Genomic DNA, 19632 nt, shown 5'->3' with positions numbered 1-19632 from the left:
GTGATGGAAACGTCTTTAGATCCTGGCCCATTTCTTCAATGGACCCGGGTTAGTTAAGGACAGTCAGGCTCACACCTCCTGCTGTCAAAGGTGACGTTAAATAACACACAGGGCAGGACTGCTCTGCCTGGGTAAGCACGGGGGTGAAGTGAAGAGAGCCAGGATGCCCAAGGAGCCCCGTTTAGGTCCCTGCCCTTGACTTGTGAACTGAAAGCTTGAAAGTGCAGCTGTCTTCGAAGGAGTCAGCCCCCGAGGCCTGTTGTAATGGGGGACACAGAGCGCGCCCCCCCCACCCCGTTTTAGTCCCCACCCGCCTGACAGATGGCCAGTAAGACAGAGAAGAAGAAGCTCTCAAAGTGAAGACAGGAATGCATTGTATAAAAATTCACACCCTCTGCTGCCGCCCAAACTCCCTTAAAAAAGGATCAAGAGAATCCTAATGGGTACGTGACATCCTCCTTCTCTCCCATAAAAGGGACTTCAAAATCTGGTGATGCTGGGGGAGGGGCGAGGAGGGAGAAGAGAGATGTGTGGGCAGGGGGCTGCCAGGGGAGACCGGGGCAGGGGGAGCGCGGCGGAAGGCTCACCCATCTGAGTTTCTCCCACCCTCTTTCCCAGGCCACCTCTGGCTGAACCTTGGTCCCACCCTCTCGGCCTGGGCGAGGCTTGGAGCCCCAGGCCCTTGGAGAGGGACAGTGGGAGAAAAAAGGGGTCATGATGCCACACGTAGCCCTAGAGTTGAAAGAGTTAAGGACCCTCCCTCATCCAGGCATCCACCCCGTGGCTCCCCAGACCCCAAACGCGGAGGGAGGATGCAGGAATTGGCAGCGGAGCCGGAGAGCTGGGGGTAGGGGGGCTGGGATGGGGGCGAGGTGACCGTGGCCCAGCCTGGCCCAGGGCCCGTCCTCGGTGGGAAGACGCACACCGGGTCCGAGGACCTGCCGGAGCCCAGCCCCGGCGCCTGCCTTCTCTGAGCCTCACGCGTGGCCCGGCTGCGTCCGCGCAGCCCTCGCCCCCCCCCTCCCCGCCTCCCCGCCTCCCCCCCCCCCCCCCAGCAAGCTGTCCACGGCGCCCGGGAGTGGAGGCGGCCCAGAGACCCCCGGAGCCCGGGCGCGGGGGCCCTCGGTCTGCGCCCAGCAGCAGCCTCCCGCCCGGCCCAGCCTCCTCCCCGCCCCCACTCACCGGCTCAGCCCCCGGGAGGGACGCGCAGGAAGCGTGTTGCTTCGCCCGCTGATCGGCAGAAGTTGAGAGGAGTTGTCGACTGCCTCGGCCGGCCGGACTTTGCGAGCAGCCGGCGAGGAGCCGCCGCCGCCGCCGCCGCCGCCGCCTCCGCGGAGCCTTCGGGGCTCCCTCCCTCCTGCCCGGCCCGCAGCGCGGGTGGAGAGAGGCGGGGAGGGGGTCGCGGGCGCGACAGGAACTCGAAACTGTGTGAAGGAATCCGAAGCCGATGAGAAGGGAGGAAAAGCAAACAAAGTGGAGACTGCAGGAGAGACTCCGCCGTGGTTGATGGTACCGGCTGATGCTCCAGCAGAGGGACTGGGTTGGGCTTTTATTTTATTTTATTTTTTTCCTCCCATTTTCTCTTTCTCTCTCTCTTTTAAAGCTACACCAGCTCTCTCTTTCGGCACTATCTCTGTATCTCCAAACCCTTGCTGGCTCTTATGGGCATGAAACACTCCTCCCGCTGCCTGCTCCTAAGGAGGAAAATGGCGGAGAACGCGGCCGAGAACACCGAGGTAAGGAGGCGAGGGGCCGGGCCCGGAGACCCCGCAGCCCGCCGGGACCCCCGCGCCGCGCGCCGCCGCCGCCGCCGCCGCCGCTCTGCACCTGGTGCCAAACTTTCCCAGCTCCATCCCGCTTGCTTCTGCCGGCCGTGTGCGCGTGTGTGCGTGTGTGTGTGTGTGTGTGTGTGTGTGCTGGGTGCGGGAAAGACAGTGCCTGTCTCAGGCCCCCTCCCTCTTGAAAATGCAAAAGAGTCTCTCTCACCCCATCTCCCTCTCCTGCCCCCCGCGGCTCGCTTTCCATCCCCCCCACCCCTAGTCCCAAACCCTGGGCGGCCGCGCTCCCCTGTCCTCCCCTCTGGGCTCCGTTAGGGCTCCAGGGTGCGGGTTTCAGCCGGATCGGGATGGGTGATCCGGGGGGCAGGTCTGCTCCCTGCTGCGCCTTGACCGTCTCCGGCCGGCCGCTGCCTCGGCGTTACCCTCCAAGCTCGAGCTCTCGGTCCCCGCAGCACCGCGGAGAGCTCCGAGCCGCGGGGATGGGAGTCGGGGAGGGTTCCCCCGCGCGCCGCGCCGGCATGGCACTTGGGCACCACCAACAGACCCTCGCGCCCAGATCCGGGCCGGGGAGAGGTCTGCCCTCCAGCACCTACGAGCCGCCTCTGGGACGCTAACCCCGGGGAGGGAGCTCGGGCCGCGGCCACCTTCAGGACCAGGGACAGCGCCCGTGCCTGCCGCAGCCGAGCCCACGCGGGCCGTGGGGCCTGCGCGCCGCGCTGCAGCGGGAAATGGGTCCGCAGCCGCTCGTCCCGCAGCAGTTCCCAGGAGGTCGCTCTAGCTCCGCAAATTGCGCTCTCGTCCCCCGCCTCCGGCAGCCCAGCGGCTGCCCTTTCTGTACTCTGGAGTTGGCTCGGAGCCGCAAAGACTGGAGGCTGCGTTCCCTGGCCTCGCTCTGACCCTGCTGTCATTACAACTGGGTTAGCCCGTAGGCTCTGGGCACCTGTAGTCACGAAGGGGATCCGCGTGGGCAGCCCCCTTACCTTCGTGGAGGAACGGTGCGCCGAGGGGTGGGGGCGGAGTGGGGTATGTGTGTGAAGATCATCCCCTACTCGGTGGCAGGAAAAAGGCAGAGAGCAAATTCCCGGCTCTATTAATAGCCGGGTGTCTGGTGGGGCTGCTGCCGCGCACTTCACATATGGTTACCATATGCAGCGTGGGGCGGGATGGAGGTGTGGCACGGGGATGGTCCCTCTGTCTTGCTGGGTTGCAGGAAAGGGCAGAGACCCTTCCCGATCTTCTTCCCTCGAGGTCTGAACTGCAGCTACCCCCTAACCCCCCCGCGTAGGCAGCAAAGCTCTTAAACTCTCCGTTCTCTGAGAAACTGGAAGCAGCATGCATCTGGCAACTGTCGATTTCGAAACAAACACGCTCTGGGGGAGAACAGTGGGGTGGGGTGTTCCGGAGCTAATGCCGTCGCCTTGAGTTAGGGCAAAGCATGCGCGCCTGCGGTCCCCTCGCCACTTCCTCCCCCACCCCCGCCCCCAGGCGAGCAGACACGCAGAATGATGTGTAGCGCAAGGCAGAGAGCTAGCCTCACCAATCCCTCGCCCTCCTCCCTCCTATCGCCCACCTGCAGAATGGGTTTCTAAAACTAGCTCAGAGTCCAGGCTGCACTTCTGTAATCTGTTGGACCAGCGAGCACGTAGCAGTCCCTGCAGCCGTGTGGCTGGAGCGCTAGAAGCAAGAAAGAGCTTCTCTCTACCCATCCTCCTACCGCTCGGCTTCTAAAAAAAAAAAAAAAAAAAAAAAAAAAAAAAAGTTTTCGCAGGTCTCTAGCCCCCCGGCACTCTGGTTGTTGCGCCGGGTCTGGGTGCAGACCCCGGCCAGGTTCCGCCGTGTGCACGGCGATGTGAGCTTCCCCACCTCGGCCCGGGTTCAAGGAGTCCGGAGCAGGCAGAACGACGCGCGCCAGGCTATTTTTACATGCTTCCCCCGCAGCTCCGCGCTCCCCCTTCTCGGCGGTTGCACATGCCAGCTCTGCTCAAGGCATCAATGAAAACAGCAGTACAGGCGGCCGAGCTCCTGCGAGCAAAAAAAGAAAAAAAAAACCCACGTCCAACGCCTGGCACAAAGTGGGGGGGGGGGTGGTGGTGGGCAGATCCAGCTGGGGCTCCGGGAAGGGGAGTGAGTCTGGGGTTCAGTTCTTCACGGCTTCCCCTGAGAACGGGAAGAATTCAGACTTGGTCAAACGTGCCCAATGGAGGCATCCAGGCAGCGTGACAATCACTTGGTTTTCTTCCAGGAACTGGCTGTTTTTGGAGTGAGCCAGGACTAGAGCAGTACTTCCAAAAGTGGGGTGTTGTGGGTCTGCCTGCATTTATGGAGAGAGAGAGGGAGGCAAGGATGCCTCTGTGGGGTGTGTGTGTGTGTGTGTGTGTGTGTGTGTGTGTTGTGTCTGTGGTGGTAACGCTCCTTGTTTTTAATTCAACACATCTTTATCAAACACTGACTCTGTGCCAGGAATGATTAGGCTCTCGAGATCCAAAGATGAAGACACCAGGCCCCTGCCCTCAAGGAACTCACAGTCCGGTGGACGGTAGTGCCGGATGATCCAGATAGTTTGGTAGCACCTTTTCCTGCCTTTCCTTGGTGTGGTTTACAAGCACTTTATTTCATTTCATCCTCACCATGATCCTGTGAGATAAGCAAAGATTTGTTTTCATTTCTTAGCCCCATTTTACAGGTGAGGATGCTGAGGCTGAGAGGTCCAGCAAGTTCTGAAAGTTACCTGGTCAGCTAGGACAGACAGCCTTGGAGCACAGACTGCCCCCACTTCTGATACACTGCCTTTTGCCCTACATTACTACTTCTATTCTTTTATTATTATTATTATTATTATTATTTTGGCCGCACTGTGCAGCATGCGGTATCTTAGTTCCCCGACCAGGGATCGAACCCATGCCCCCTGCAGTGGACGCAATGATTCTTACCCACTGGCCCGCCAGGGAGGTCCCTACGTGACTTCTAAAAAGATGCCACGTTTGGATGGGAGCGGGAGAGAGGATGTTTGGGAAGGGAGAGAGGCAGTGTTGGGACAGGCGAGGGTGACCTCTCACAAGGTTTTTAGGGAGAGATATTCTAATCCTTAGGCAGGAAGGAGAGAGTGGGGAACAAAACTACCTGCTTGTGAGCAGAGCCTCCCTTGACCGGTGAAGTTTGGAGCTGGGGCGGGGGCGGGGAGCATCCAGGGTGCAGGCTGGGTGGGCACGGTGAGTTCCATTTCCGCTTTTTCTGGCTCCGTCCCTCAGATGCGCTTCTCCTCCTCAGCCGAGGGCATCATCCCCTGCTCCGCCTGTGTCATTAGAAACCTTCTACTGTCTGGTCTCCTCCCCAGGCGGCTGTCCGTGCAGAGGCCACCACCCTCACTATGCCCTCACTAAGGCGACGGCCTCTCTCCTGTTGTCCTCTTCTCGAATCCAGCCCTCGACGGGCTTTCAGAAGTACAAATCTGCTCATGATCAGACATTGCTTTCAAAACCTACCGTGTCGCCCTGTTGCCTTTAGGACACAGGATAAAGCCCATTTCCTTAGCCCTTCAGTACCTGCCCCATGCAGTTCTCTGCAAACACTGACTTCACGCCTGAATGCCTTTGTGCTTCCTGGTTCCTCTACCTGGGCTACTCTACCCACCCGCCCCCACCCCACCCCCCACCCCCCGTCCTCTCTGGAAACAAAAGATCTTCCTCAACCAGCAAGACCCAGTTCAAAGGTCTCTTCCTCTGAGCAGCCTTCCCAGATCGGCCATGTATCCTCCACCCCATGGAGAGTGAGTTTTCCTTCTCCTTCTTCTGCGTTCCTAACACCTGTCTCTCGCTTTTCCTATTACAAGATAATTGGCTTTTTTAAAAACATCTTTATTGGAGTATAATTGCTTTACAGTGGTGTGTTAGTTTCTGATTTATAGCAAAGTGAATCAGCTATACGTATACATATATCCCCATATCCCCTCTCTCTTGCGTCTCCCTCCCACCCTCCCTATCCCACCCCTCTAGGTGGTCACAAAGCACCGAGCTGATCTCCCATTGGCTTTTTATATGTCTGTTTCTTCAGTTGGATAATGAACTTTTTTGGGGGGAGGGTGTCTACCCTGTTCTTAACACTGTGCCTGACACACAGTAAATTAAAAATGCTCACAACTGTTGACTGATTCATGGGATTATGAACAAGCTCGTGAGCCTTCTGGGTGTTAATCACTCACGGCTTTCTGAAAACTGGGTTTCCCATCTCCCACTCCTGTGCTTAGGTTATTGTGGACCCTGAAAACTCAAGCAATGAGTAGAGTTTCTGGGAATCGAGGTGCTGCAAAGCTCAAAGCATGGGTGCACTTTGGTTGCCTGGGTACCTGCTTAATAGTCCATTACTACTGACTCTTCCCGTGGGGTGTTTGTCTGAATAGCAGATAAGTGGATTAATCACAATGCCCAGTTATGAAGCCTGGGGGATGATGGACCCTTCTGAGCTTCTGCTGGCTTTACTGGTTCTCGGTGAAAGCCTGACGCATTATTTACGGTGCGACTCCCTGATGGGGTTTTTCACACCTCAAAGGAGAACCCCCAGGGGTGAGAAAGCAGTTTTAGCAAAGGAGTCATTTTGGAGACTGGTTTTTGAATGTGCTATTGACTTACTGGCCTGGGGAGAGAGATGGGCTGGGAAAATTCCTACAATAGGACAGTGGGGTTAGGGTACCAATGGGTGATGCCCTGTGAGTTATGGGGAGAACTGGGCTGAATTCCGACCTGGTGTACGTTGGTGGCTTTGGTTCATGGTTCCCTCTTCTCAGGGTTTTTGGCTCAAGCGTGTGGTCCTAGAGCACAAAGGTGAGGGGAGGAGAAGAAAGAGAGCAAGAGGAGGCTGGACCCAGGCCCACTTCTCTGGGGTCTGCATCGTGTCTCTTTCCGACGAGCGTGGGGCTCTGGAGCCAGACTGCCTGGCTTTACACTGAACTCAGTGGACGTGTTGTTATGGTGAACAAGTCCCCGAACCCCTCTGGGTCTTGTACGGCTGTTGCGATGATTGAAAGAATTAATTCGTGCAAAGGGTTTAGAGCATGGTGAGCTCCCGAGGCCCGCAGGATCGTCAACCTGTCAGCTTTTAGGAGTCGCGCCAGAAAAGTGCCAGCTGGATGAACTCTACTACTTCCTTATTTCTCCAGCTGAAATGATCGCCAAACCACAGTCTACATCCCTCAGCAAACACGGGTTTCAGCCCTGAACTGAGCTCAGGAGAATTAAGAAGATGCCCACGTATCTTTTGCGCCCCCTGCCCCCGAGAGATTTGGCCCTTCAGAGAGTCCTCCGTTGACTTTTGGCTGTCAAAGAGGGTGAAACCACACTCCCGTCTCTGACTCAGGAGTGGCTTTCATTTCCTCCTCGGTGCTAACTGCGATGTGAAGTGATTATCACATTCCAGCGTGGAACATGCAAAAATCTGTAAAAACAGCATTTACACCTTGCAGTCTACGGTGCCAGCAGGAAAAAATGGGCAATGTGGCGAGATGTGGGCTGCCAAGGTAACTGGAAGTGGGACTGACTGTGTTGTTGTGTGACAGGCAGGCGTGTTGTCCCATTGTGCACCGACTTGGCGAGAGGAGGGGAAGCGCAGGTGGGAAGGGCCCTCCGGAAGGCCACTCTGTCCGCACTTCCAGCCCTGAGCCCACTTCTTGCACCCAGGATGCAGTTGGCCCCTTGGTTGCTTGTTACAGAGCTTCACAGGAGGCAACTTCCCCAAACCCCTTGTGCAGCTCAAGAGTCAGGAAGTTAGTTCTTCCTCAGGTCTGAGCTCCATCTCTTCCATTGCAGTTGGAGTCACCTTGGTTTATGTTATTCTAAAAGGAGATTAAAAACCTTCTGGTTGCCTTTGCATTTGGGGCTGCAGGAGAGGTGTCTCACCCTCTTTACCAGCCTCTGTTCCGAGTGATTCCAACGCCTTCCTCTGAAATTCTGGATTAGCCAGGAGAGGCGTGTTTGAGAAGACATGCCCCTCCGGTGGTACCCGGCCCGCTGGATATTTCACACCTCAAATGGCTTTTCTCCTTCACTTGTTATTAGAAGTCCCTCAGGCATCACAGCTTTCTCCAGATTTGTAATGGGTGACCCATAAGCAAAGATCTCTTTTTAAAGTGTAATTTTATAGGAGCAAACAGCTCGATGTATACATTTTCATAAAGTCATAGAATCTTAGAGCCGGATGGGAACTTCAGAGCATTCAAATTAAGAGACGGGAAAACATTGCCAATTTCAGAGTGCTTCGGTGTTGGTGTCGGGTCCATGTTTCCTCTTAGGTCAATGCCATTTCTACCCCCTTTAGCACCGGCTTGACTGTTTTTACATTTGGTGCTAATTTTCTGGTATATCCTGATATGTAATATCGAAAACCAGTGTTTCCCTACGTAAGAGCTAAGAATTGTGCCTAGCAGGATCTCTCTCCCTTTCGTACGACACGTAAAATGCTTTGGCATATATTGTCTTGTTTAATGGGTGCCATCATACATTACATACTTACACACATATGTTACATCCTGTACACCATACGTAACATGTCAAGTTACATATTATTCCCATCGTACAGATGAAGAAACCAAAGCACGGAAAGTTAGTGTCACTTGCCCAAGATCCCACAGCTAGTAAATGATGGAACTCAAACTCTGGTTTTCTAGCCACTGAGACCTCTGCTTTTTCCGGTCCACCGGGCTGTGAAGACAGCAGAAGGAACAGAGTAGACACTTACAATACAAAGAGAAAGGATGGAGAAATTAACAGGAGAAACAAAGAATGCTGGATTGGGAAGAAACCGAGGAAAAGATACCAGCCCCGGCTTTCTTCTCCTGCTTTCAGTTCTCACTGCTATGCCCCGTGGGTGGCGGGGACCCAGTATAACTTGTGGCCAGGACAGTCCTCGTTCCTCCGGGATGTCCCTGGGTCCGGGAGTCCTAGCTGGTGGGCCAGGCAAAACTCTTGACTAACCAAGTGTACCTTTTTGGAAGCTGGACCAAGGCCACCATGTTAAACCTGAACTCTCGTCCAGCTTCTTGCATGGGCTGAGATGAATAGCAGAGACTTCAGGACAGGAACTTGGTTTTTTACATTTATCTTTGTAGTTTTATTTCATTGTCTGGGGCTCGTGCAACAAAGTACCACAGACTGGGGGCTTAAATAACTGACATTTATTCTCTCACAGTTCTGAAGGCCAGATGTCTGAATCCAGGCGTCAGCAGGGTGGGCTCCTGCTGGAGGTTCTTAGGGGGAAACCTGTTCCCTGACTCTTTCCCCGCTTCTGGTGCTTGTCAGCTACGCTCTGGCTGGTAGACACAGCACTGCCCCTCTGCCTCCGTCTTCATGTGGCCTTTTCTCCTACGTGTGTCTGTATCTCTTCTTCTTGTCCAGTATGTCCCTGTCTAGTATGGCCTCATCTTAATCTGATTACTTCAGCGAGGTTCTTGTTTACAAATGAGGTCAAATTCACAGGTAACAGGGGTTAGGGCTTCCATACGTCTTTTGCGGGGACTCGATTCCACTCATAACGTCATCCAACGTGGCGCCCACACGTAGTAGGTCTGAGTAGAGAGTGGCTGGCAGATGGCAACGAATCTGTAAAGAGGGCTCGGAATAGTTGCGGAGTCAGTGAAGGTTGTGTGTCTCCTTGAAGTCTCTCTCCTGCTGCTTGCCTACTGTCCACCTTGCCCACTATTTCCGCAGAACCTTGGTCAGGCCCCCTTGCCTTGAGTTGCGGCAAAATTATAACAAGAGCTGCCATTTTCACGTCCCTATTTTGTGTTGGGCACGCTGTTCAGTGCTTCGTATGCATCGCCTTGTTTAATTTATGCAACACTACAAAGCAACGCTTCTTATTCCCATTTTGTAGTTGAAGAAATGGAAACTCACAGTGGTTGGTTGTCTTGACGAAGATGATAGGACCCGTAAGTAGTCCTATACTACAGTCCTGCTGCTGACCGGGGCCTCTTACCCCTCTTTTATTCACATCCCCAGCGGGAAGCTTGTCCTCACTTTTGCCCACACCAGGTCCCACCCACTGAGAGCCTCTTGGGGGCTGGAAGGAACTGGTAGACATCCGTGTGTGGGAGAGGGTGGAGGCTGGCTGGAGCCTGCCAGCCTGTACCCGGCTTCACGTGTTCAATCCCCTCGTCCTCCCGGGGGATTTGCTTTCCATCGTTGTCAGAGAATTATTGTAGTGGTAGCATCGTGAGTCCATTCCTAGCTTCCATGAAGGGCTATTCTGGAGGACAGGAGCAGTAAAAGGACTTTCTCGGCACGTTAAGCCACGTGGGTCACTGGCTTCTGGGCCTGAGGCAGTTTTGTGCAGAGGTTCGGGGCGCGGGCCCTGGGGCTCGTGCCTGGGTGCAGACCTCAGCCGGGCTGAGTCCTGGCGTGCACACGTTACACCGTCATCTGTGCCCGGCTTCATCATCTGTGTCGTGGTGGTAGCACCTTATCCCACGGAGCTATCATGAGGGTTAAATGAATGACTTCGTGGGAAGCTCACGTAGGTACACGGCATATGCTCAAGATGAGCTACGATTTATCATCCGGGCTTGTCCGGTGGTGTCTCAAAGGGGCGGGGGGCTCACAGGTGAATAAAGGGCCTCCACTGGTGACGTGATGGACTCACTGATCCAGACATTCTCAGGAGGGACAGGGTTCTCCGTGCCCCACGGGCTGGCCTGCCCAACTCCACACGCACACTCAGTGTTGGGGTCCAGGGCTCCGGTGTTCGCAATGTCCACAGCAGGAAAACCAAACCTCATGAAGCCCCCAGAGATGGAGAGAAGTGGGGGGGGGGGGGGTAGATGGGCACCCACTTCAGACCTCTGGGCCTTCTCTGGGCGCCCCCAAGCCCTGCTGCTGGGACAAGAGCCACTCCTACTGCTCATAACTGGATTGATGTTCCCCACGGTCCCACGGCAGGAGAACAAGGCCTGGCGGGAGGGCAGGAGGACAGAAGCGTCGCCCAGGCAGGCGCCGCAAATCGGGTGTTAATTCCCGAGTTAAACGCCCTGTCCTCTTGGCCATGAATCCAGTAAAGGACATTCACGGGGGGTGAGGCCCAACCAGAGGGTGGTACAGCTGAGACCAAACCACTATAAAGGGCACTGCGATTAGCAAATCCCTCCTTCAGGTCCCCACCTGTGGCTCTATTGTGAAGGATCATCTCTCGTTAGCGGAAGGGAAGGGAAGGGGTGGCCTTTAACAGCTGGGGCCGCCGGAAAACAAGAGGCTGCAATTCCCCCAGGCGCATTACATCCAAGGGCTTCATCTCGCCCTGACAGGCAGTTATGACAGCACTTCTCTAAGGAGACGCAATCAGAGAATCCCACAAAAATGATTGCAGCCCATCACAAGGGTAAATGGGATCCTAATTAAGGGATGTTCGCTATTAACGTGCAGCAGTGGGATGTTCGCTCTTAACGTGCATCAGTGCAATTCTTGCCTTCAGGTACCGAGCAGGGAAGTGATGAATATTTATTGAATGAATAAAGGAAATAAACTTGCACATCACACGTACACCAGCCAACTTCCTTTTGTTACAGAGTCTGTCTGCTCCCAGCTCTCCAGAGTGAAAGCTGCGGTTCCCAGTGTACAGTCAGGGAGGGTTTTGGAGGCAGACGTGAGTTTGAGTCTCATCCGCATCCCTCTGGGATTAACACCCATTTTTATAATCCATGCAGGTTAAATACAATCACAGGAGAAGACAGAAGGAAGACACTCGACACATGTTTTCACCTTTTTCCTCCTGTTGTAACTTGGCGTTTATTTGCTTAGCTTTTGTTTTGCTTTTGGGGGAAAATTTGCAGTGCAAAGTGGGAAGAGTCCTTTCGGATTTCACGCGGGTGGATGTAAACGACCTGGTCCAGGCTGCGGGGCGGCAGGTGTGTTTATGCGTGGAGGTGTGGACACGCACGTGAGTCTGCGGGGCCGTCACGCAGACGCATGAGCGTGCGCTTATGTACTTGTCACGCGTGGTTTGCAGTTCACAGCAGGTAACACACAGTGAGGTGCACATTTAACCACGAGCTTGGAGCTCTGGGGTTGACCCGGGGACTGATGACTCAACGTGGTGGGGTGTGTTGTATGGGAGGCACCTGGGGGTGGGAGGGGGCGGGGAGTGGGGCCCTGGGTGGGAATCTTGTAGAGCGGATCTGAGGGTCAGGGTCAGGAGGGTTAGCAGCCCTAGCTTTGCAGCTGATGTACGACCTTTGTTACGTAGCTCGGGTGCTGTTTTCCTCAGCTGGGGGCTGGGTGGCCACCCTCCCTGGCGCGACACGCTCTCCCCGGGCCATCTCACGCCTCCTGCCTGATGTGCTGAGGATTCCCAGCCGAAGCCCAGACCCAGCCCCCGAGCTTGGACTGTATGTCTGGCTGCCCGCAGGACACCTCCGCTCAGGTGCCACAAGGGGACCTCAGACTCCTCAAGGCCCCTCCTGGTGTCACCTCTTCCCACCTCTCTGCCCCCTCCTGCTTGCTGGTCCTCATCTTGCTGAGCGTGAAGTTACTCAAGGCACAGGCCCCGTCTCCTCTGCCCCGTCTCCATGGCTATCCTGGACCTCATCGGCTTGTCCTTTGCCCTGAGTTTGTCCTCCTCCTTGGGGTCCCACTTTGACCGTCCTGGGCACGCCCCCCCATCTCTTGCCTGAATCTCTGCATCACCTCCTGGAGGCCCCCCACACAGCCGCGCCTGGCTCTGGTCTGTCCTCACAGCAGCACGAACATGCCTTCTGGAGTGGCGACCTGACTGTGCTTCTCCCCTCCTCAGATGCGCTCAGTGGTTTTCCCATTATCATCGGAGAAGGACCCACCTCCTTGCCGTGGCTTAGCTGGCTCTGCAGGCTCATCCCCCTGAAAACTGTTCTCTGAAGTCCCTCCCTTCCGCTCCAGCTACACTCACCTCCTTCCCTCCCCTCATCACCTCCTACTCTTCTTCAGGTCTCAGCTTAGATGTCACCTCTTCCAGGAAGCCTTCCCTGGATCCACCCCCTCATCTAAGTCAGGCTTAGCTCTCCCGCCCTGTGATCCTACAGTACCTGTGCATCCTCTGTCGCGGTGTGTATCGCTTTGTACTCACTGGCTGACTTCCTCATCTGCGAGTCCACCGTAAACTCTGTGAGGGAAGGGCCTCCATCCGTGCTGTTCACCGTCGGATCCCAGCACCTAGCACAGCGCCTGGTACCTGTTAGAGGTTACAAACCTTTTGTTCTACGAGTGATCATTGTGACATGGACCTTTCCTGCACTGAAAATGTTCTGTGGATGCTGGCGTTTAAATCATTATCTATGGCTCCCTTCTTTCTACACTGGCTGGGACTGTCAGTCACCCAGCGTCCCCTAAAGAGGAAGCCTCTGAGGTCATAGCCATCATCTGCCAGCCCAAAGCAAGGCTGCAGGTAAGCTGCCCCAGACACATGTTCACCGCTGCGCGACAAGGGCAGGGCTGCAGAGAGAACGGTGACACTCAGTGCAAACTGGGTAAGAGGAGATTTTTCAGACAAACAAGGGCATACGTTTCGTACCCTCCTGAACAGCAAGCCTTAAGTCTCAGAAAGGGCGGAAGGGGGCGGTCAGGGCTCTGCCTGGGCCGTGGGGGGAATTCCCTGCACTTCTGCGGTGGGAAGAGGGGCAGAGAGGCCGTGGAGGAAGCCCTGCAAAACCTCACTCGAAGCAGGGCAGTCTCGGGGTTTGTATCAGACAATGTATTTTCTTCCCACTAGGCCTGATGCTTCATCATCGGCTGACGTGAGCAGGGGCCGTGGTGGGGTGGGGGAGGCAGACATGTCCAGACAAGGGGTCTGAACAGCCCTGAGGCTCTGGCTCCTAGCTGCAGGCTCTCGGGGGCCCCAGCCTCCTGCTCCGGGGCCGGCGCTCTGCGGGAGGATGCGACTGTCTTAGGCCGGCGCTGTCATTCACTCTTCTATTTATAAAGTTAAAAATAAGATGCTCCATATTCCAGGAGGGAAGGAAAAGCAAACCAGCGGCTTGGGCTGCCGGTACAGCAGGGCCCTGGGCTTCTGTCCACACGGCCAGCTCTGGTGGCTTTTCCTGGAGGCGTCACTGAAGCTCGGCCAAGCCTGTGCCCACCTCCCTTTCTTCTTCCAGCTCTGCTTCAGCATTAGAGACCAGAGCTCTCAGCCCCACCCCCGCCCCGGGAGGGTACTGCACACGCCCTAGTCAAGGCAGCCGAGTTCCATCCTGAGCACCAAGGGGGCTCGGCCTCGGCCTCGGCCTCCCTGGATTATTCACTCTGGTTCCTCGGGCCCTCGGCGGGTACCAGGTAGCCTGGGAAGAGCCGAGAGGCTTGAGGCTGAACCCGCGGCCCTGACTCTGTTGCCATCTGCCCTCTGACTCTCAGTCACCCGTGTGAGAAACGCCTGAGTCGGTCCTTGTCTATCCCACCTGATAGGGCGGCCCCGAACTAGATGGAGGCCAGGGCATGAGGACCTTTGAAAAGCCGCGAGGCTTTGTGCAAGTCTTAAACTTTGCTGTGACTCCTCTGCTGCTTCAGGTGCCTTCTGGGCCAACTTTGTGCCTGTTTGCCCTTATCGAGCTGCCAGCGGGGATGGAGACAGCTCATCACCATCCTCCACATGGCTTCCCCTTCCAGACTTGCCCACGTGTGCTAAACTTGTGCTGTTGAGCACGCGAGATGCTTTCCCCTCGAGGTGGCAAACGGTGTAGAAAGTGGAGGTTTGGGGAAAAGCAAAGAGGTGCCGTCCGTCTGGGTTTGGCGGGGAGCTGACCTCTTCTAGGGTCCTGGCTCGAACAAGGGCGGAAGGGGAGGAGGCTGGCAGGCAGGTGTTTGTCCCGGAGGACGAACCTCCCTCCGGAAACCTCTGCCTGCGCTTCTGCTCTCCGCCTGCTGGCTCGGGCTCTCCCTTCCCCAGGCTGGGCCCTCTGCGCTGCTGAGAGCAGTGGCTCTTTCCTTTTCAGGCAGGAGAGACGTGCAGGGCTCGCGGTGCAGCTGGCGGGGCAGGCAGCCTCAGCTTCTTGGCCCCGGGCTCTGGGGACCTGCATCTTGGAGAGGCGCCCGTCTTGGGCAGTGGTTCCTTGAACCCCCGCATGACCAGACACTTGAAGTGCCATGGGTCTCGCCTGTTTCGAACGTGTACGGGGTAGAGGGAACGAAAGGGAAGGCCTGAGTTTCAAATCTGTTAGTGCCATACTTCCTTGTCTTCCCCAGTGTGCGCTGCTGGACCATTATTTCTAAAGTACTGGGACCTGCCATGTCTCCCAGAATCCAGGCCGAGCCAGGACGTCATATTCCTTTGGTACCGTGGCTGGTGCCAGCAGCCGAGCGCCATGCCAGGGGCCCAGAGGAGGGGCGATGCTACGGCCATCCCTGCAATCACCATCCTCTGACACCTTCTCGCCCCAGGCCTTGGAGGCCCCCTTGTTACCGACGGCAAAGATCTCTAATCTCACCTGGTCGATCGACGGCCTCCGGCGCTGTTTGTGTTTCGTTTTCCCCGATTCCCTCTCCTCTTTGGGGTCCTGCGTCCCCCCTCCTCCCACCTCTCCCGCACCTGTGACTGTTCTCTCTCCAGCCCTCCCGTGGATCCTTCTTCCTTCCCCCTGGTAGTGACCCTGACCCCGGCTTCCCGTCCCTGGATGACCTCATCCTCCTGCACGTCTTGTGACGTCCAGACCTGCACTGCTGGCCGGGTTTCTCTTCCTCAGGGTGCGGCAAGCACTTCAAGTCCACCACGACCCAAACCGAGCTCCCTACCTTTCCTCCGAGCTTGTGCATCTGTTCCTGCCCCGGCTTCCTGCCTCCTTGAAGGGCACTAGTCAGCAGTCACACCAGGGGCCTCCCCAGAGAATTTGCAAGAGACTCCTGCCAGATCTACCTTCTTCCCATCCCATACTCGCATCTCCCTCTCCCTATCCTGCTGCCTCCATTATTATCCATCATCATCCTTTGTCTGGATCACTGCAGCCGCTGCCCGCTCCTGTCCCTGCCCTTGCCAGCTCGTCCTCTTCGTGACAGCGTGATGCCTGCACTCCAGGAGGCCTCAGTGGACGCTGGCTGAGCGACTGCATGAGTTATGGGTAGAGATGCTCTGCTCAGAGGAGCAAAGGCGGGTGTTTGTTCTGCAGCTGCTGGACGTTGTGAGTTAGCATCAGGGTCACCGTTCTCCTTGTCTTCTGGCCCTGGTGGAGATGCTTGGGTATCAAAGCACCTTAGGTTTGAGCTCATGGGGCTCTGGAGACCTGGGTGATAGTCCAGACTGTGCAGCGTGCTTACTAGGGGACATGTCTTTTCTGAGCTGTCTTTGCCCCTGAGAGCACAGCAGAAAACAAAAGCAGGGAGTTTGAGGTTCTTGGATGCTCCGCGTTTACCAAGGAGCCTTAACCTTTAGGAGGAAGAGGGACAAAGATTATGGCAGGCAGTGAACCTGGAGAGGCGGCTGAATCCGTAAGGAGAGGTGCTCCGCTCGTTCCTTCTGTGAAGCATCGTTCAATCCACCCAGCACCACCCCACCCTCCCAGAAAGTGCTAATGGGAGGCTGCCAGGCTGTTCTTCTTCCCCTTGCCGTCGTGACAAAATGGGCTGGGTCTTGGGGGTTCCAGAAGCCTCTCTGCAGAGCTCTGATTCCTAACCCAAATAGGGCAAGTGCCTATTGAGCAGATAACTCTTAAGTTTCCGTATGTTTCGGGGTGAGTGGGGATTTTGTATTCGGGTTGAGGGGCTGGCTGAGTGACCCCCAGGGAGTCCCTTGGACCCTTTGGGCTGGTTGATCACATCTTACCTGAAGCCAGGGGACAGGACCCGTGAGTCACTGAGATGCCCTTCAGGTTTCCAGCGCTAACTCTGCTCTTCCTGTCACAGTGTTCGGTGCATGAATTGTGCCCGTGACGGGGTGCATACCATCTTCTCTCTTCAAGGTAATCTCCCTGTCGCAGTGTCTACACCTCGCTGTGCCTGGACCTTTTTGGAAAGCCGGCCGCTTGCCTCTTGCACGTGACTTTCCCGTCAGTATCAGGGAAAGTGTGTGGTACCCAGCATATGAGTAAAGAGAACACCACAAGTCACCAGTGGGAAATGTTTAACAGTGATGGTTTTAATTCAGTCCGTTGCCTCGGCAGAACCATTCCCTACAGTGTATTATTTTGCAGTACTTTATGCCGTCCAATTTTAGATAATGAATAATCACAGTCATATCTATGACTGTGGCTAGATATGGCTCTAGTGATTTCATCCAAGGAGCCTAGTGTGACTTAACACACCTGGGAATCCTTTTCTAGGCCCCAAATCCTGAAGGCTAAGGAGGAGCTGGGCAGAGAACCAGGCAGGAGTGATAGTGACCGTCCTTTGGAGAGGGAGGCTCCGAGGAGAGGTCTGCTGTCAAGGCCAGAGAGTTGATTTTAGGGCCAGAGCCGGGCTCTGAGCCCTGACTGTTCCAAGTGTCAGGTTGCTGTGTCTATTTTCCAGTCTCGGCTAAATCCATCCTCTCTCTTCTGCTTCCTGCAAGGTGGTCTCTTGTTCCCCACAGAAAGCCAAAGAGCTCAGTCTCCTTCGAGATAGGTGCCTGGATGGCTCAGTGCCAGAGTCCTGGCCGGGGGTGGAACCAGGACCCTCCCGCTCACCTTGCTGGGAGCGCCAGGGACCAGATCCGTGTTGGGGTATGGCTGGTGTTTCTAGCCGCAGGATGTGGTTTGGAGGGGAGCTGCTCACCCAGAGCCTCGGAGCCTTTCCGAGTCCCCCAGCTCTTTCACTGGGGATCCCCATCATGGCTGGATTAGGGGGTCGCCCTGCCCCAGGGGGAGGGGTATGCATGAAACGATGTGCAAGCGTGCTGGTGTCTTACACCTGCTCCTCTAATGTGCTCTCCATCCTTCTCCACCCTGCTCTCTGTCCCCAGAGAGCTGAGCTGCATGGACAGGCTCCCCTCCCACCCCAGCTCCCCCAGGCTGCTGGCTGGCAGGGTCCCATGGTGGGGTGTTGTGAGCTGGGGCGCCACCAGCGGAGCATCAGCAGATCAGAGAAGGGAGGGGAGTGAGCTCAGAACAGTTATTCCTCCAGCTCCTTCCCTGTAGGCTCCACCATCGACTCTTCCCCTAAACCGAGGCTTCCATGTAGCCTCTCATGCAGCCCTCACCACCTCTGGGCTCCAGTAACTTCTCTCTTCTTGAGCCCTGACACGTAGAGGTCACCGTGGGGTCATCTTACCAGCACCGGGGGCTTCCGCTAAGCTGCTTTTACGAACAGAAATACTTGACGGTGTTCACCCAGCACCGACTCTGCCCCAAGCATCTTCCCAAGCTCTTTCCATGGATAATCTAATTTCATTCTTAAATAACCCTGAGAGCAGATACTCATAATGTCCCTGGCTTGCGAGAGAGGGAACTGCGACTCAGAAAGATGCAGTGAATGTCCCAGGGCCACAGAGCAAGGATGTGGCGGATGCTGGATCCAAACACGAGCAGCCGCGTCCCAGGACCCAAGTTCCTGCTGATTACTGGTGGGATCCCTGGACCAGCCACGTCCGCATCATCTGGGGACTTGGGAGAAATGCAGATTCTCAGCCCCGCCCCAGATGACTGGATCCGAGGCTGGGGGTGGGGCCCGCAGTCCCCTCTCCAGGAGTGGGATGTCCCCCGGGGTTTGAGGACCACTGCTCTCACTGACCCTGGCTACCTCAGCTGCTGTCCCTTTCCCCCAGCCTTGTGTGGCTGGGCTGCTGTGGCTGGTTCCTCCTCCGGCCTGCTCTGGGGAACAGGCTCCGTCAGCACCAGCCACTGCCCTGGGCTCCTGTACTTGCTGTTTTCTGTGTTTGGTGACTGTGACCAGCCCAGGCTCTCCTCCCAGCTGGCTTCTCAGGGCTGTGCTCCTATTTTTCTGGGCTCATCTTCCATGGATCTCCTCCTTTCCCTGGGCTTCAGTCCTCCAGGTGTGAGCACAATGCTGATAAGTAACAGGAGGACATGGGCCAAACCTCCCTGCACAGATGTTTCATTTGGCCTCCCGCTTCCTGCTCCCCACAGGGGTGTCCGCATCCACCCCCTCCCTCCGCTTGTCCACGCGGCCCACGTGGTCTCCGCATACATGCCTGCTTGGTCCACAGTCTCGAATCCGGTGCCGCCACTTTCCACGGATGGGAATCCAAAGCCAGAGAGGGTAAAGGTTGGTCAAGGCTGCCCAGCGAGGCAGGGGCAAAGCCGGAGCTGGAGAAAGAGCCCCCAGGTCCCAATGTGGCCTTTGCTCATCACGTGGTCCTTGCTCTGGGGTTGAGGGTCGCTGAACCTTCACTGGCTGCCCAGTCAGACACTTGCCTCTTCAAGATCTTTTACGAACCTACATACAGGTGGGCCCTCGCCAGTTTGTTGGAGATGGGGTCCAGGGAGGGGTGATTCACGAGAGGGACAGATGTTTGTGTTCAATGGGGAAAATGACCAGGTGCTTAAGAGGGTCCAGGACGCTGCACGGTGGGACCTAAGTGGGATGACTTTGCCGGGAAAGTGTTTTCGTGGAGGCAGGGCTGTCATTATTGGTTTCCTGCCTGTCAGAGTCTCGGCCTTGGAGCACCACTGCCTCTCCTGAGTCTGACTCCACCTTCCACCAGTTTCTGACTCTATGACCTTGAACCAGTGACTTGTTGTCTCTGAGCCACAGGTATGCCCTGGGAAAATGGCCTCTTGGGCTTGTCTTCATCCTCTTTCCCATCATTATAACAATATACTTTCTTCCTCCTCTCAGGAGTCGTCCCTTTATCTTCTTTGTTGTTATGTTCCTGGTCTCAGGTAGTTTCTTCACATGCATAATTCGGTCAGTCTCAGCTGAAGACTTGAGGGGCCCTCACTCCAGATCTCCAAAGCCCCCTCTCTGTAGAGTCTCCTACCCTCCAGCAC

General features: G+C 56.1%; 1 protein-coding gene across 1 annotated transcript in view; it reads left to right on the top strand.

The window, feature by feature from the left end:
- Positions 1–1661: 1661 nt before the first annotated feature.
- PRMT8 (protein arginine methyltransferase 8) overlaps positions 1662–19632 on the top strand; it is a gene marked incomplete at both ends in the record, with an annotated part of 79561 nt that continues 61590 nt past the window's right edge. The window contains one exon of the mRNA XM_079715126.1: positions 1662–1736. Coding sequence (XP_079571252.1) covers positions 1662–1736 — 75 coding nt within the window. The remainder of the gene's footprint in view (positions 1737–19632) is intronic.

Source organism: Hyperoodon ampullatus, assembly GCF_949752795.1.
Source record: "Hyperoodon ampullatus genome assembly, chromosome: 11".
Taxonomy (NCBI): domain Eukaryota; kingdom Metazoa; phylum Chordata; class Mammalia; order Artiodactyla; family Ziphiidae; genus Hyperoodon; species Hyperoodon ampullatus.
The sequence above is the reverse complement of the archived record's forward strand: the minus strand, read 5'-3'. Positions and strand labels throughout refer to the sequence as shown.